This window comes from Triturus cristatus, chromosome 3_2 (genome assembly GCF_964204655.1).
Source record: "Triturus cristatus chromosome 3_2, aTriCri1.1, whole genome shotgun sequence".
Taxonomy (NCBI): Eukaryota; Metazoa; Chordata; class Amphibia; order Caudata; family Salamandridae; genus Triturus; species Triturus cristatus.
In genome coordinates this window covers 1,139,185,527-1,139,203,983 of record NC_140584.1, presented here as the reverse complement: position 1 = coordinate 1,139,203,983, position 18,457 = coordinate 1,139,185,527, and the positions used below count along the sequence as shown (strand labels likewise).

The window sequence follows — 18,457 nt, the reverse complement described above, 5'->3', positions numbered from 1 at the left end:
CTTCCCTGTAATGGTAATGCATTCCTTACTTGAATCCAATATTGTCTCATCTACAGCACTGACTGACGTTGCGTCTACTTTGAATAAACACAAACCTTCCCCTCTCCAACCAATCTACACTACCTCCTCAATACCAGGGCCACCATGAAGCACAACACTACAGTTCATGATCTACTGGTTGATTATCAACCAGAAATTTACTGTCTGGTAGAGACTTGGTTTAATTCCAGTAGAGTGGCTCTAATCTCAAACCTCATTCCTCCTGATTACTGCAATATGCACAAAGTGGAAACCATGATGAAGAGGGGTAGGTAGCAGATATTTACAATAGAACCTTATCCCTCTTTACAGGGTTAAAATAAGCTGTGAATATCTTGTATTCTATCAAGGTTTTCCATCTCAAGCAGGCTTCTCCATTGGGTTGCTAGTGAACTACTGTTAGCTCTTCAGATACTTGTAAGTAGCTCTCCTGTGCGCACCCCAGCCTTCTAAATTAGAGGTTTTGCTTGCTCGAAAGTAATATATGAAAACCTAAATTTTTAATTGTGTATTAGAAATAAAAATGTGTGTATTTTCCAAACTTGTAAGCTGATATTTGGAGGGGAAAAAACTAGTTGAATTTCCAAAATATATTTTAAGCTTATATTTGAATGATAGATCGTGTGGCTTGGGGTGGAGGTTGTGTACTGGGTGCAGCGCCACTTATTACTAATATTATTAACTTGGTGCCTGGAACATTGCAGCTGTGGCTGTTAAGCACTGCCCTTGTAGAGGCATTCCAAACGGACAGAGCATTTTCTTTTTTTGCATTACTGCTGCCGATTGCGCCGATGCACTGTGGTGATTACTGCTGGTACTCTTGCATATGACGGCTTCTAATGTAATCGGCTAATAGGGTCACTATTACAGGACATCAGTAGATCTTGTTACAGAAAAGGTTGGAGACCCCTGATCCAAAGTATCCACAACATTGTATTGTGCTACCCACAACAAGAAGATTTGTTTGAAGAACTAACAAGCATTTTGAAATTGATTGATGCCTAGGACTAGTTGTGCATCCGTGTTAGTCCTGCGAGATGTTAACCCATGGCTGGATGATTGCAGCAATAATTGTATTACTATTTTCTCCAATGCTTTGTCTGAAAAAGGTTTCAAACCAGTGCTGCGCACTGCAGTAGGCACATGATTGTTAGTATCTTTGTGTGTGAAGAAAAAAAAAATCTGTTTCCATATCCAGGATTCAGCAGCCTGGCCAGACCATCGCTTGCTTAACTTCAGCTGAGGGTGCATTTAAATATAATTTATGCCTCAGTACAGAAAATAGTCCCTGAATGCTCTTCTAACATTGACCCTGTACTTTTGAAACATCTTTCTAGTTCCAACAGTTTAAAGATGAAGCTGTGGGATCCGCCAAACCTTTTTAAAACTTTATTTTTTTTAACAAAATGTATTTAATTGCTTGCAACTACAACCGTAATGAAGAATCTTAACTCCAATCCCATACTGCTCCTTGGTTTAACGCTACACTTGAACACCTTGACGCAAACCAATCCTCTTGAAACTGAACGGAGGGAAACCTCAATGGACAGCAGACCTCTTGAAACACATTAGTACAATTGAAGTATATATACATGCTTCCATGGAGGCAAATAACATTACTGGACTGAGACGATACACAGGGTGTCTAATGAATCTGGAGGCTAATTAAAGGAGTTAACTCGCCCAGTACCCACGCTCATTGTTTTTCTACAGTTATGCCGTCATCCCAACTACGCGAGGAGCTTAACACCTTTTTCATAGAGAAAATCAGTAACATTATAGGATATGTGGCTGCGACTAGTAAATACCAAAATTCTAATTCTGTATAACCAGAATGCCTATCAGCTATCTTCCTCCCTTCTATCAAGGATATTAAAGGCATCTTAAAGGTCACTAAGTCTACCACCTGTCCAGTAGACGCTGTACATATATGCTCTTGACTGATTTTGCCAGGCAACCCTGGAACTTGACATTCCTTGAGATATCCATCAGCTCCGACAAGAAGTTCCCAATAGGCTGGACATCCAAGGTCAGATCAGGCACCTAGACAGCTCAGTCTGGCACCTGAGATCCTTTAGTTTGGTTACCTGCGTTTCCCGCAGGAATGAGTGGACATCCTGCATAAATCCCATAGGGCTAAAAGTGGGCCTTCTATGCAGCAAAGTGGAAGAGCTAGGAGCACTATTTCATCTCCAATCACCTTGTTTCTCAAGTATAGTGTTACAAATATAATTTATCTGCTCTATCTACAAAGTCAGTCCTCACCTAGACTTCTATATTGCTACAGCTGTCATGGCCACATACATGCCACACAGAGAGCACTCCTCCCTCTTTCGCATAAACAGTAATCAAAGGCTTTAAAAATTAAGTTGGTTTCCTTATCTTGATTCGTAGGAACAGAGCAATTACAGTAAACTGAATCTAGTAGGGACGAGTAGCAGCCTCAATTGAAGGGGCACTAGTTTGCGCCGATAGAGAGTGTACACTAGGACCAAACGGAGACGGCGAAATGCTAGAATCTACCATATTTCGTCTTTTAGAACCAAATCTAACTTTTGGAAAGGTACAACCTTCTCATTAAAATTAAACCTGAGCTTTTTGTTTTTGAATCAAATACAATATTTCAGAATTTATGTATCTTTTTGCTTTATACTTGTTTTTGTGTATTGAGGTTAAAATTGTTGAAATTGCAAAGGCTCGGGTAGCTGGCCTCCAGCAATAATTTAGGGAGGCTACAAAGAAGCGAAAAAAAAAAACACAATTAAAGTAAATCGGACATTTCTGATTTACTTTAATTGTGTTTTTGGGAAGAGGCAAGATGGCGCCTGAGTGAGAGGTCGTGAATAGCCTTACCTGCTGTGCCATACTCCTGTGTGAGGATTTTCTCTGTTCGAAAAGGAGAGGATGAGAGGACGAGAGGGCGAGAAAGATGAGCTATGCTGAGCGGACTGAGCTGATTGAGAAAAGCGGCGATGTAGTAAGAAGCAGTGAAAAGCAGTAAGACCTACGACTTACAACTTGCGACTGCTCGTTGTGTGAATTATTGCTGCCTACACCCCTGAGTCGTCTTTTGAGCCTGCACCTAGCCTGCACATAGCCGCTCGCCCATTTGTTTGTTTGCTATCTGTTGCCGGTCGCCGGTCATCGTCTTTTTGCCACCAGAGAAGCTATGTATAACTGACCAACTAATTAATGATTACTGATTAACTCACATTTTTGTGGTTTTTGTAAAGGCTTCTGAAGGTTCCTGTGGAGAATTGTCTTGTGGACCTGCGGATGTCTTGGATTGTGCACGGGTCGAGCATGGTTTTTTAGTTGTGCGGCTCGTACTCGCACGGCTTACACCCCGCATCCTTGCGTCCTCGCGTGTCCGTACAACCCTGAACGTCATCTGCAGACTCAGGGCGTCTACATTAGTCACCGTGCAAGCGTGTTACGCGTGTTACGCACTCCTACGTATTCCCGGTATTGCTGTGAGCGTTGTCAAGGGAACGCGCTGTGTTTCTGAATGCTTTTAAGAAAAAAAAAAAGCTCAAGGAGTGGGGGAGAGATAACGAGGGAAAGAGAGGGTGTGAGACAACAACGAGGAGCTGAACCTGTTGAATCCTCTGAGCCCTCTGATTGCACGGTGTTAAAAAGAAAATAAGTTTAAGCCTTTATCTAAAATATATACATGGAACCAACAAGCAGAAAAGGAAAAGGAATGTCTGAATAAATTGGATAATCGATCAGATCACTCCCAAGTCCTTCTTGCCCATTGTGAGAGGGACTTGCTCACTCACATTATCCTCAGTAAAAGCGAGAAAAGGGACAAAGAAGACAAAGGGGACAGAAGAAACTCTAATAAAACGTGCCAGCAAGTTACAGAAAAGCCGGATACAGATTAAGGTACTGATAAAGACACAGACGGTACGAGATATGGCAACAGCAGCAGAAGTTGAAGATTCGAGTACTTTGATGCACTTTGAGCCCATAGAACCTGTTGAGAAACATGTCCCTGTAATGCTTATTCAAGTGATGGGTAGTGAGCAAAACTCACATAAGAAACAAAGAGAGGTGGATATACAATTATCCGTAAATACAAAAAAAAATCCTGATAACATAGAAGATGCACTTGATGCTGGAAATTCTATGATTATACAAGTGACGCCAATCTCGCAAAAAAATTATGGGCGGCACAAGGGACCGGAAACAAGAGGGTCTAAGGCTAAAGAGGCTAATGTTGAAAGAAACATAGGATATAAGGCCCAAGAAACCCAAGAGCGAAACAAAAAGAAAGAGAAAAAGAAAGAAAAAGAAAAAAACCTAGAAAAAGAAAATGAAACGGTAAAGACAAAAATAAGACAAAAAGAAAATCCGGATGAGGAGAGGATCAACATAGAGGCTAATTCTGATACGGAATTGTCAGTTAAAGCACAAAGACTCCAAACAATCAAAAACCTAAAAGCTGCCGCAAAAAACACTGTGTCCTCGGTGTGCTCTTCCAGCAGCAGATATAACGCATATGTTTGCTTCATGCCCCGTCTTAACTAAAGTCCTTTCTGAACTATCCGACTTTTTATCAAGGATTTTACACTGTAAGGTTAATATCACGAATACAGAAGTATTGCTGGGCGTTTCTGATAACATTCGATCTAGTGAGATACAGGGGCTGATTTTTGTTGGTATGGCCATTTTCAGGATGTGCGTTGCTTCAGCATGGATAGATCCGATACCCCCTTCATTTTTTGAATGGAGAACTCGGCTATTGGCGATAGATAATAACAAAATTATCTATCCGTTCCATTGCATATTTTTCCCCTATTGAATTAGCTCTGCTTGAAAGGTAACTATCGATACCAAACCTCTGAACGATCCCTATGGGCCATTGGTAGTGTGTTGGCCCCCCAATTTCATCTTTCAGAAATGTAACACATTACTAACTATTTTGGCGTATGGGTAGGAGGTCTATTTTGACAGTAACAAGATCAGAACACAAAATGAAAGGTAAATTGGCAAGTATACATAGCTATGTTGGTGTCATGCATACGGCATCCAGCACACTGACAGTCTTCTACAAACAACCATAAATATTTAGGGATGTATTCGTTTGTGGCGTGCATGCCTAAATGTTGCTCAAGCAAATTCAAAATATCTTCCAAATCAAACTTTAGAGTCTTCCCCTCAGGCCATAGATGATAAATGTGCAGAAGTGTGGTTTATGTTCAGAACTGAATAATTACTGGAAGTGATCTTTTCCCTGATAAAACTGGGAGCACTGGAGGACAGGATGGAACACTTCACAAACTTGCCCACCTAAGAAATACCATTGCAGTCCGGTGAGGTTAGTCCAAACAATCGCTATTGATGACTGCACTGGTTATTTGTGTACACCAGTGATTGTCCCAGGTTTGACGGCGTTTGTTTTATCTTAATCCTGGATGCATGTTCTGCAAGCCACCTTTGTCTCATCTGTGACATGCCAGAGCAGCAGTCGCTCAAAGCATAGGGGCACACGATGAATGTGATGTCTGTAAGATTCCTCATGACAAGCTACATCTCCTCTCACTGCACTCACAAATTGTGGCCGGGCGCCTGCCAACATAACCCAGCTGTTCATGTTAAGGTGCACACGTTCTATATCTAGTGTGAGCTAGTCATTGCTGATGGGTTTCTGTGGTAGAGTTTTGACTGGGATGAAAGCTAACTTGTGTATCTAACATATTCTCAACCCACTGATGGTACTTTTCCCCTAGATACCTAAAGTACCTGCCACGGGCACAGCATTTGTCATTTTAGCGCTAGCTTAAACTGAAAGTCTTGTATTTCCAGGGTATGGTAGTACCCCCACCAGCACAGATGTATGTGGTATGAACGCATGGCCCCACGATGAAGTGAGTGAGAAGAATGTAATCGTAGCACTGTCCTCTTACAGCAAAACCTGAGAGATGACTGGTTTGAATATAGTTTGTTCACCTGCAGCCAGCTGCTGGTAATGTGAATGACAAGGATGAGTAGATGCCAACTCTGGAGGGGTTTCTGTACATGTTTGTGCTGCACATTAGGTTGGTCTTATCTTATGATCTTTCCCTGGTGTTTACAAACTTCTCCTGTAAAAGAAATTAGAAAAACATATAATGTATCCATCCATATGCTATGTTTAGGTACAAAATTTGAGATCCACAAATCTGTAGACCTGCAACACTGGCGAGAGATGATCTTCATGACCACTTTGTTTGAGGTTTTCACACCAGTCTGCAAAGGTCAGGTTTCTATAGCATTTCAAAAGGGAAGTTCAAGTTGTCTTTTAATGGAGACATTGTCCCCTGATCTAAGTGCATTGACAAGAGAGCATAACTTTGCATTTGAGATCTGTCATAAATTCTCTTTAATTATTATTACTGTTCCTTTTACCTTTTCCACAGACCATGCAAACTGGCCGCCTGCACCAGAAGGAGAAAATGCACGGGCTATGGAGAAGCTGTTATCTGACAAACCTCCATCCAAACTCTGACCTTGAATCCATTTGAAGCAGACTGACTCTCTCAAGAATGGCTGCAGTCAAGCTTCAACTATAGACGCTATTGGCCATTACTGTGACTTCCATGGTCATATTTAATTTCTTACTGATTGGAACTGATGACGTTTAAACACCGCAAACTGATGGACACGAATGTTATGAATCTAATTAACTTACATTGATTGCCATCTGCCACCAAAACACTGGCTTGGACGCAATGTGTGGTTCGAGAGAGATTGAGGTTCCACAACTCATTGTTCTTGCAAGGATTGTGAAGTCCTTTGCTAATGCACTTGCCCTAGATGGATGGATGATGTACTGTCCTTGCCCTGCGGTTGTCATTGCTACAAGATGCTTGTTGTATTTTGCTCTCAAATTCTGCAAGAGAAACTCTAGTCTTTACCTAGTATTAGCCCTGATTTGTCACCAGTCCAGATTAGGATCTAGCAGACCTGCCTACCTCAAGATAACTTCCACTATATGAGCATAATGAACATTTGTGTACATTTCTTCCCACAAGCCTTTTGCTGGTGTTAATGAGACAGTTTTACTGTGCTTTGATTTTGGTTTCACTGCATCACTGTTGTGGTAAATCACACATGATGGTTTTGCCAAATGTGTCTAAATTTGCCCAAAAGATTGTAATTGGGTGCCTTCAGTGGTTGAAGAGCATTATTTTGCCACCGGTAAATGTTTGTTTGTCAGTGGACGTTTAGGGGAATGTGTTGCTTCTGGCTGTAAATGTAGTAACAATTTGTTGACATCTCTAAAGTCGTTACAAGGCACAACAACAAAACACAAAGCTAAATAACAGACACATTCCATGGCATTCTATAACAACCAAAGTACAACAAAATAATGCAGTAAAAAAAACACCACAGCTCAAAAAACAACCTTGCTACACCAGAAAGCAATACAACAAATGTGCCTAAATATTCTTGTCCTGCATTACTGCCTCCCCAACCTGCTTCCGTAACAGATGATTAATAGATATTTGAACCAAGCATGAACTTACCACTAGGGATATGCATTGGTGCCAGTCAAAAATGCTTAGTGATCTGTCTCTCTATACACAGTGGAATCTTCCATAGTCTGGTTCAGACTATCACACACTCAAGAATCCTAATTCTTAATGTAATTAAAAACCTTTTTAAACCAATATAAGGTGTACAAATTTCCCAAACCAGCACACTGATCTATGAGGAGACCGTCAGTCGACATTATTCTAGCATATTTTCACAGGAAACCTTTGCTTCATTAGAATACGAAATAGTATTGTATATTTATCCAGCACTCTTGCACTCTGAAGTCATATGACCATGTATAATAGTGTGTCACTTGTTTGACTAGGCTCAAAAATAATAATCCAGCATAACCAGGCAAGGGATGTTGGTGCTTAAAACAATTTAATTTTGCATACTTTTTTACATAGCTGTTGAACAAATTTCTTGCCTCTCATGGCTGTACAAAGAGGAAGCTACGGAAGATGTTTCACACAGTAGTCAAGGGGTCATGTTCAAGACCAGATTTTCAGGATTACCAATAACTATATAAATTATATCCATGTAAATTTATTGTATTTATATTTATTTGGATCTGCTGAAAGTGTCTAGCCCTCTAGGATTGCCACATAAGGCAAATGTGCATGCAAGAAAGAAACGTTATAATGTAATCTAAATCTAATCGGACCTCCTTTAGATATTGACTGGTTATCCTGAAAACCGGACCCATTTCCGTTCTTAGTGGACATTCACTGGGTACCCCAGCTCCACAGTGTTGGTTGTCCCTAGGAGACAACAATATTGCTGTTCTCCTTGATCCCAGGTCATCAATTGCCACATAATCTCTAAACAATTTATTTGTCTCAATCTCAGCTGGTGCTAACTAGGACGATCACTGGGTGCTTTTTTTTCTTCTTCGAATTGTTTTCCATTCCGTACTCTGGCTTCACTGGTGCTAAAGGTCTCCGTCGTTTTTAGAGAATGTTTGCACTACTCCAGATTAAAACTGTGCTCCATGTTGGTTGTCTTGTCCATGACAATTTGATTGGGTGCTTCTGTTCGACGTAGTTTCCAACCTGTACATACCACTGTAGGTAATCCTACATACTGCACTTTTATTTTAGTGCCTATTCACTTTAACTACTGGATTATGTGATCTATTGCGTTTCCCCCAAGAGTTATTATTGGCTTTATCTCCTCACTTTTGCCCATTACACACAATATATATGTATATGTTTTGTTTACTGAAAACCCTAAAAGTTAAAAAGATGTTCTAGTTCAGTTGTAGTGTCAGTCACTTTGGTCTGTCCGGTTAGACGTGTGATCCTGCATATTATGGTACTGTGATGTACTGGCTTCTCCAATAACAGCTCTGTGCAGGAGTACAACTCTATGTATTAAGGTGTGTGTTGAAGGACTCCTGTTTTTTCATTACCTTTTTTGTATTCAATATTCTATCTCTTTGTTGTCTGATTTGGGTAGTAAAATGGTAGATGATGCATCAGTGATGTCATTTAAGATGCCCGGTATGATATCATTGAGCATGCCACGAGTTATGTTGTAAGCAGTGAATGGGATGTGCAAGTTATAGTGAGTTGAGCAAACTAGAACTGGCGAATTTCTATGGTTTTCCAAGTTTAAATCATCACAAAGTTAAGGACACTTCAACCTAACTATAACAATTCTCTAACATGTAGGTTTATTTCAGTCAATTTCTATAAAAAAAGTTTTAATTATTGTACAGACTTCATTCTTTATCTAACTATAACGTTACTTTAACTGCGCTCCTTTTTCAATGTTTTACCTCTGATATTAGACATACACCCTCTGCCCTTTACAGATCCTTCCAGTATTCAAACTTTTAGTATAGCTGAACCCTCCCCGGTCTCTATACTCTCACCAGCTTTGGTCTCATCGCCACCTCCTGTAGAGGACACCAATACAGGGTGGGGAATTACGCAAGGAGAAGGCCTCGCTTGCCCCCGCCCCAGAGTGGGAAACTCAGGGGGTCCAGAAGGTGATACATTGAGGGCGGTGAATCCTGTGGTCCCTAGCTCTGTCTTCCCGGTTTCACAGAGCCTGATCGTTGAGGCGGAGACAGTGAATGGGGGAGGAACTTCGCTGGAGGCTATTCTCACTTCTATGAGGGAAGAGATAAGGAGCGGATTTTTTGTCTCTAAGGAAAATCAGAACGAGATCAGGGCCGCATGCGAAATACTGGAGAGGAAAGTAGATGGTCTATATGCAAGTACTGAATCTCTTGAGGGTTCGGTGGGCTCTCTTAAAACTAGCGTGGAGTCTGCTGAGGTAAAGATTCAAAGTCTCCATAGGGAAGGGGATGCTTTGCGGGAAAGAGTCGAGTCATTGAAAAATTACTCCCGTCGTAATAATCTTCGTCTCTAGAAGGTTCCGGAGGGCAAGGAAGGGAGTGACTTACGGTCTTTTGTGGTCTCTCTGTTAAAAGACTCTTTAAAGCTAGATGAGTCATCCGATGTCCTGCTGAAAGATATCCAGCGGATACATAGGGACCATTTTCGACTAAACCCTGGCAGAAGTAAACCTAGGAAAATTCTGGTTAACCTTCACACGTACACACTCAAAGAAATGATCCTAAATTTAGCACTGAAAGCTAAATCATTAAAGGGCCCAGATTTTTCTTTTGAAGTACGGTCGGACCTGTCCAAATCCACCCTGGAGCGGCAGTGGGAACTTGGCCAAAGGATGGACAAATTTAGATCATTGGGTGCAACGGTGCAGATGAGATTCCCCGCATTTTTGCGGATCATGTTTAACAACAAAATGTATAATATCAGATCCCCCTTGGACGCAGAACAACTGCTGGACTTTATCAAGGGCTCCTCGGGTTTAAGAGCGATATAAGATCGGTATTTTAGACGGAGATACATTCAATAGCTCTTATCCCTTGCCTCGGTCCCTCTCGAAGGTGAGAAAACGATAAAGTTTCCAAACCTAAAAGTAAAAAAATAAAAAATATATAAGAAAATGGAGAAAGAGGGGAGCTAGAGAGGGGGGAGAGAAGGGAAAAAAAAAAAAGGAAGGGAGGGAAAAAGAAAATACAATGGTGAAACTTAAGAGGCGGGGGGATATACAAGTACAAAAAAAAAGCATAAGATATAATCTACACTATATACGGGTGTTTTTCAACACACAATATTGACGTTAGGTGCTACAATTAAATCGAAGGTAGCCTTTTCTCTCTCTTCCCGACACTTCACTCTTTACTCTTCATTTCTCCGACAAAACATTTTTAGTAGCGTCAGGTGTGTAAGGGGGCAGAGAATGTCAGAGGGCGTCAAACTGGCCATACATCTAGCCATTTTAAGAGGGGTGGTGTCCTCTAGGGGAGGGGAGGGCTGGGGTAGAGGAATGGGGGGACACTGGGTGTACTGGGGAAAGGGGAAAAAATCAAAAATAATCCTCACATGCCAACCCTCTTTTATTATTTTGTAGGTTCAGGCAAGGATGATGTTTCACCTCTATACTTTCAGATCATGTTACTTTTGGAGGTAGTGATATGTGACTCCAGCTCGGTTTGCTGGTTGGGCGGGACGTGGGAGGTGAAAATTTGAGATGAACTCCCTTCAATACTTATCCTAGAATGTGAATGGCCTGCGCGGTAAGGATAGAAGAGACCGTATCTTTCAATATCTAAGGGACTCTCCCGCGCAGGTCATTGCCTTACAGAAGACACACCTTATTAAAGCAGAGATTACGGATATATTAAAAAAATCAGATATGGATTGATAAATTTGTAGTCACAGATCAATCGGCGAATATAAGAGGGATTGTCCTTATTTTTAAAAAGCGTGCTAATGCCCAAATCTTAGAGCATAAAGAGGACCAGAGTGGGAGATGGCTTCTCTTAAGAGTCTCATTAGATGAGAGGATATACTCACTAATCGCCTACTACGGCCCAAACCAAGATGATCCCTCGTATTTAGACATAATTCGCAATCACTTGGTAATAGTTAATGACCCGATTATCTGGTGCGGGGATTTTAGTATCGTGCTGAACCCTAAGAGAAGATCACAAACCTAGAAGTTGAAATGAAATCTATTGAACAACAACTCAGTACCCCTATAGGGTCTAAAAGAGAGCAAGAAAAATTAGCTGACTTAAAAAGACAATTGGAGAGTATTCTACAAGAAAGGGTTGCTAGGAGATGGGAGACAAGTAAAAATTCCCACTTTGAGTTCGGGGAAGCAGCAGGGAAGGTGTTAGCCTGGAAAATAAAATCGGATCAAACAAAAAAATATATTAGAGAGATAAAGCTGGAAGGCGAACAATCCCCCCGAACCTCAAACTCTGATATCAGGAGAGCTTTTCAGGATTTTTTTCAGGCCATTTATAAAGAGGATATCTTAGATGATCACTTTATAAGGGATTCTTGGTTGGATAAAGTATCCTTGCCAAGTCTCACACATGCTCAAAGTAGCTGCTTGGAATCTGAAATTTCAGAAGTAGAGGTCAGAGAAGCTATCGGGCAACTTAAGCAAGGGAAAGCAGCTGGCCCCCACGGCTTACCAGCAGAACTATATCGTGCGATGAGCGAGGCTATCATACCAACTCTGACGATCCTTTTTAACAGTATTCTTTTAAGAGGTGATGACCCTCCAAAATCGTGGAGTGAAGCTACTATAGTTTTGATACTGAAAGCTGGGAAAGACCTAACTGAGTGCGGATCTTACCGTCCGATTTCACTCCTCAATAACGACTACAACATTTTTGCGGCCATTATGTCCTCTAGGTTGGGGAAGGTCATCGCCTCAATTATACATCAGGATCAGAAAGGATTTATAAAAGGCCGTCAGTTGGCAGACCTCAGGCATGATTTAGTCGGGGCCATTGACATCACCTCCAACTTCTCCCTCCCGTTAGATACTCTTACTCTAGATACAACTAAGGCCTTTGACAGGGTGAGCTGGCCCTACTTGGCCGCGGTCTTGAAAAAATTTAAGTTCGAAGACAACTTCTGTCGGGTGATCTCTCTTCTGTATAAGGCCCCAGCTGCTAGACTCTTAGTTAATAACACTCTCTCAGAACCCGTTAAAATCACAATGGGGACAAGACAGAGCTGCCCCCTTTCTCCCCTTCTCTTCAATCTGTACATTGAACCTTTTGCTCAGGTATTACGAGAAGAGGTCAATATCCCCCCTTTTAATTACGAGGTGTGGGAAAGGAGGGTAGCCCTGTATGCGGACGACATTCTTATATTTACAGCTGACCCGGTCTTAGCATTCCCAACCGTCATTAAGCACGCAGAGGAATTCGGGCGGATATCCGGATACAAGATAAATGCAAGTAAAACGGAGATAATGGTGTGGAATATAAATAATGCACAACTTGAGGTTACTTGCTCTATGCGATATCTCGGTATTCGGATCACCCAAGAAGTTGGGAATATTGCGCAAAACAACTTAGATCGGGTCTTTACAGAGTGTCAGAAAAAATTAAAAGCTTGGTCCTACCTCCCTCTATCTATATTGGGGAGAGTCAATTTAGTGAAGATGTCCATCCTTCCTAAGTTCACATTTATTTTTAACACCATTCCCCTTGCCTTTGACTCTAAACAAATAGATAAATCTCAGCGAGGAATTAATTCTTCTTTTTGGAAAGATAAAGCCACTAGATTGGCATGGAAGAAACTGAGAAGGAGGAGGGAAAAGGGTGGGTTGGCTTTACCCGACCTACAGTATTATGCTTGGGCCTTTCAATTGTCCTATTCCAGAATGCTTTTGAAATCGCCAACTACCACTTCGATAGGATTAATGTTTCAGGCCATGTTGGCCGGGGCTGAATTACCATCTCAGGGATTTTTGTTTAAGTTTGGAGACCAAAAGTTTTTTAAGAAAGTTAAACTAAAGACTCTACAATCTATGGCTAGACTTTGGGCTCAGATTAAAAAGAAAATAGGGTTGTCCTATTTTTCAAACTATGCCCCGGTGTGGGACTCCCCGGGTCTACCAATGTGTTTGAGGGACGGGCTGGCGATTCCTTTGAAACATGCTGGAATTGTAAGGTGGGGAGAGCTGTTGGTAAAGGGCTCAATGGTGACATGGGACGAACTGCGGGACAAGGTAGGCCCCGGGCTATCGAGGTTTAAATATATACAGCTTGATAGTTGGGCCCGGGCTCTTGTTAGGAAAGGTGTCCCGCTGGGAAAATTTTGCAACCTGGAATATCAGCTTGTGGTAAGGCAGGCGGGCGGTAAAGAGGTGGCCTTTTGGTATTGGAGTATTTTAGAGGAGGTGGATGGAGACTTTAATCTCCCAGATCAACTATGGGTGGAGGAAATGGGCCGTCAGTGTGAGCAATTATGGCTTATCTCATTAACTCTTTTACATAAAATAGTCAAACCTGCTTGGCTAAGGCGTAACCACCTTTTCACCGGGCATACCTCTCTCCTCTACGACTATCAAAGTTTATACCAGGAAAGAGGTGTAACATATGCAATCTTCCTGAAGCATCAGATACACACATGTTCAAGGACTGCCTTTCTATCCGCATTTTTTGGGAGAAAATAAAGGTGACGTTGGACTCCATACTCAACTCTTCCGTGCCCATTACCTTGTCACTAGTTATTTTCGGTATAGACGAATATATTCTTGGCCAGGCAAGATCCTTTCTTTTCTATGCTATCCTTCTGGCTAGACAACAAATATGTAGGTTTTGGGTAGATGCCACTGCTCCATCACATGAAGATTGGTTGACATCCTTATATGATACATCTAAGGTGAACCTGGCTAGATGTGCTAGCAAAAAAAAGCTTGGCTTTCTGGGACTTTTTGTTAAAGTGGAAATAGGTACACCAGGGTTTTTTTTTTTTTCTTTTTTTTTTTCCTCAGGTCCTATGATTATGCCTACTTTACTCCATGGATCTTGAACACCGGTCTCCCTGCTCAATGATTCTGCTATCAGGTTGAAAGATACCTTGACGGAGTAACCTTGCTAACTAGCATCCCTCCTCGCGGATCTATCTTCCGCCATTCTCTAAATTGTGTCCTGGAACGAGAGTTAACCTTAAAATCTGGAGTTGTGTGGGTAGGCCTAGCGCGCAACCAAGATGGCCGCGTAGGTGCGAGGCTCCCGAGGACCTCCGCAACCTCCTACGATTATCCTGAAATTATCCTGCCCTGGATGAGGGGACTATGTTGGTGAACCTGAGCTGAGGTGGCACCCGTTTCCCGCTTCCGAATCGGACCTCGGATACCGGAGTGAGCACCGATTGAGGTTTGCGGCCTTCCCCTCGCCGGACCCCGGATTTGCGCTGTGGGGTGATCCAGTGACAAAGTGAACAACAGCGGCAGGCAGGGCCTGGCGACTCGCGTACCCCGCACTTTCGCTTTCACACCCCCTTGTCGTCTCTGCGAGGTTGGGTCGCGGAGCCCTTGGTGTTGGTGTGGCCTTGCTGGGAGACCCTGCCTGCCTGCAGGCTGTGATCCACCCCGCTGCTCTGAGGGGGCCCCCCCCCGGAGCTCGTGGCCCTGCTCTCCTGCCCTACACGATGTGGCTGGTGCGACTGGGAGACTGGTGGCCATGGCCACGAAACAAGATGGAGACCGGGCAAAGACCAAATCGACCTGGCGTGGCGCCGTCCATCAGGCCAACAGTATGGACCGCTGTACCCTCCAGAAGGGATCTCCCGATGGACCGCGCAAGTCCCCTGAGAGCCCTCCTGATGCCCCAGACCTGCCCGCAGATCTGACTCTGCGAGATGTCATGGGCGCCATTGCCGAGATGAAGGCCTCGGTGGGCCAGCGGTTTGATACACTGGCGCAGAAGATCGACTCGGTCCTCGTGGATGTTGGCCTGGTGAGGGCCGATCTTTCCAAAACCAACGACCGAGTAGATTCTTTGGCCCACACCGCATCGGGCCTAACGACAGATGTGGCGGCCTTGCAAACAGAGGTGCGCCGGCTTAGTCAGGCGAGTGCGCTTATGGATCGACGCCTGGAGGACTCCGAGAGTCGGGCACGGAGGAACAACATCCGCATCATCGGGGTGCCCGAGGGACGCGAGGAGGCGGCGGCGGATCTCTTTGTGGAGGACCTGATTGCTACCCATCTCCAGCCACGGGGGCTGAGCAAACTCTTCGCTGTGGAGAGGGCCCACAGGGTTCCCGGGGGAAGGCCGAAGGTCGGAGCCCCTCCGAGACCTCTCATCGCCCGGATTTTCAATTTTCGGGACAGAGACGCTATCCTGCAAACCTCCAGACTGCATGGACCGGTCAAGCTTGACAATATGGAGGTTAATTTTTATCCTGATTTCACCCCAGCGGTCCAGAAGCAGAGACTGAGCTTCCTAGGCGTCAAACGCCGTCTTCGGGACCTCAACCTCAAATACGCCATGCTCTTCCCAGCCAAGCTACGAGTGGAGGTGGATGGTCGCACGCACTTCTTTGATCGTCCCGAAGCGGCCGGGGACTGGCTGGATACTCTGCCCGGGGATCGTGATCGGGGGGGTGGGGGGGGGGCGGCGGGGGGAGACGGCACGCTGGATCGGGACTGAGGGTCTAATATTGGGCCTCACTCTGGACGAAAATGATGCCACTTTCGATTCTGCGTCAGTTTTTGTAAGTTCCCCTCCTATGGAGGTTGTGTTGGGTCTATTGGGGGTTCTCCCTCCTCCTTTAGGGGGTCTAGTTAGTCTAACTATATATGGGGAGACAGGCACACTGCACGTTGGGGGGGCTGTTCGGGCTCATGCAGGGGTGCAGGGAGGGGGGAGTTCTGTTGGGGTGGGTGGGTAGGGATGGGGTGTTGTTCGTTTTTATCACAAGGCAAACGTATTTTTGTGTTAGTTCTAAAGTGCTCTCCGGGGGACGAATGATGGCTTCTGTATATGATGGGGGGCAGGGAATTAACTTTGTTGTCTTGGAATGTGAATGGACTGGGGGACAGGATCAAACGAGGTGTGGTCCTGCAGTTTTTGAAGCGAATCTCGCCCGATGTAGTCTTTCTGCAGGAGACACACCTCATTGGCAACTCCTTCTGCGCCATAAATCGGCGTGGCTATCGCCTAGTGGCTCACTCGGGCTTCACGTCCGGCTCAAGGGGTGTGGGCATCATGGTGAAGAACTCGCTCCCGTTGGAGATTGATGAGGTGCTCCACGATGACAGGGGACGTTACACGGTCTTGGTGGGAAGACTGGAGGGCAAAGTGGTTGTCTTTGTGTCAGTATACATCCCACCGGGGCTGCAGTCGACCACCTTTGCGGACCTTGGGCGCCTTCTCCTTGGCCTTCCGGGGGGGCTTTTGGTTGTGGGGGGGGATTTTAATGCGGTGGTATCTGGGACTGTGGATCGTCACCCCCCTAGGGACCTCCCCCGGGCGCAGGCGTGGCTACCCGGCCTCTTGGATACATTTGGATTAGTGGACTGCTGGCGTTTAAAACACCCCACGCAGCTGCAGTACACTTTCCACTCGGGAGCCCATGGTAGTCTCTCACGACTAGACTATGTCCTTGTCCCGGCGGCCTATGTTGGGAGGGTGGGAGAGGTGCGCCATTTGCCACGGGGTATTTCGGACCACCCCCCGCTCCTACTGCACTTTAATGTCTTTCCGAGGGGTGAGGGTAGGGTGGTCCCAATCAATCCTTGGTACCTGCGCGACCCCACCATTCGCGCTGAATTGATTAAATCCCTTCAGCGATATTTTGATGAGAATGTGGGGTCCGTGCCTTCGGCTGTACCGCTATGGGAGGCCTTCAAGACAGTACTCCGAGGGGAGGCCCTATCCCTTATTTCCCACGCCCGGAGGCGCGAGCGGGAGGAGGTGACCCGGATGGAGGCTGAAATAGCCGAGTTGGAGGGTAATTTAGAAGGTGAGGTGACGGATGCCGCATTACATGTCCTCCAACTCAAGCAAGCGGCCTATAGGGCCCTCGTCACGGAGGCGGCCAGGGGCCTCAGTAGAGAGCAACAGGGGCGACTGTATGATGTGGGTGATAAGGCTGGTAAACTTATAGCGTGGTTGGACAAAAAAGAGAGAGCGAATCGTGTGGTCCCGCTGATTGAGAAAACGGATGGTGTGTGTGTAACTGAGCCAGAAGAAATCGTCTCCTGTTTCGCGGATTATTTCCGTGGGGTGTATTCCCCGGTGTCTCCCTGCTCGGAAGAGGATTCCCGTGCCCTGCTCAGTGATATCGCGCTGCCGTCCCTTTCCGGGGATGACAGGGTGTCGTTGGACGCCGCTCCCACCTCCGACGAGATCGCCCTCGCCATACGCTCGGTTGCTTCCGGCAAGGCCATGGGTCCGAATGGTCTCCCTATCGAGTTGTACAAGTTGCGACCGGATACGCTGGCACCCCACCTCCGGGCTATGTTCCTGGCGGCACACTCGGTGGGCTCCCTCCCGCTGGACCAGCGTCTGGCTACAATCGTGGTCATTCACAAGGAGGGGAGACCTCGGGACCGGGTTACATCCTATCGGCCCATTTCGCTACTGAATGCGGAGCCCAAGATTCTCGCCAAGGTACTGGCCAATCGGCTGGTCGGCGTGGTGGGCGATTTGGTTCATCAGGACCAGTCTGGCTTTATTCCCCATCGCAGCACAGCCCTTAATCTGCGGCGTTTGCACGGTGTGCTCGCACGTGCCCCGTTCATACGGGAGCCGGCCATTTTGGCGTCCTTAGACGCCACCATGGCGTTTGACACGCTTGAATGGCCATATATCTGGGCGATGCTTGCGAAGTTTGGATTTGGCCCAGGGTTCATCAGTTGGGTCAAATTGCTGTATTCGGGCCCATTGGCGCAGGTGGTGGTGAACGGAAGAGTATCGGCTCCGTTCGAGCTGGGCCGGGGCACACGGCAGGGCTGCCCCTTATCGCCGCTCCTCTTTGCACTTGCCTTGGAGCCCCTGGCGGAGTGGCTGCGGTGGGAGCCTTCCATCCGTGGT

General features: G+C 45.2%; 1 protein-coding gene across 1 annotated transcript in view; it reads left to right on the top strand.

Annotated features, from left to right (window-relative positions):
- Window positions 1-9,277, top strand: part of PECR (peroxisomal trans-2-enoyl-CoA reductase) — a 122,480-nt gene extending 113,203 nt beyond the window's left edge. Inside the window, exon 8 of the mRNA XM_085649956.1 lies at window positions 6,444-9,277. Within this exon, the coding sequence (XP_085506082.1) occupies window positions 6,444-6,532 (89 nt within the window). The 3' untranslated portion in view covers window positions 6,533-9,277. The remainder of the gene's footprint in view (window positions 1-6,443) is intronic.
- Window positions 9,278-18,457: the final 9,180 nt, after the last annotated feature.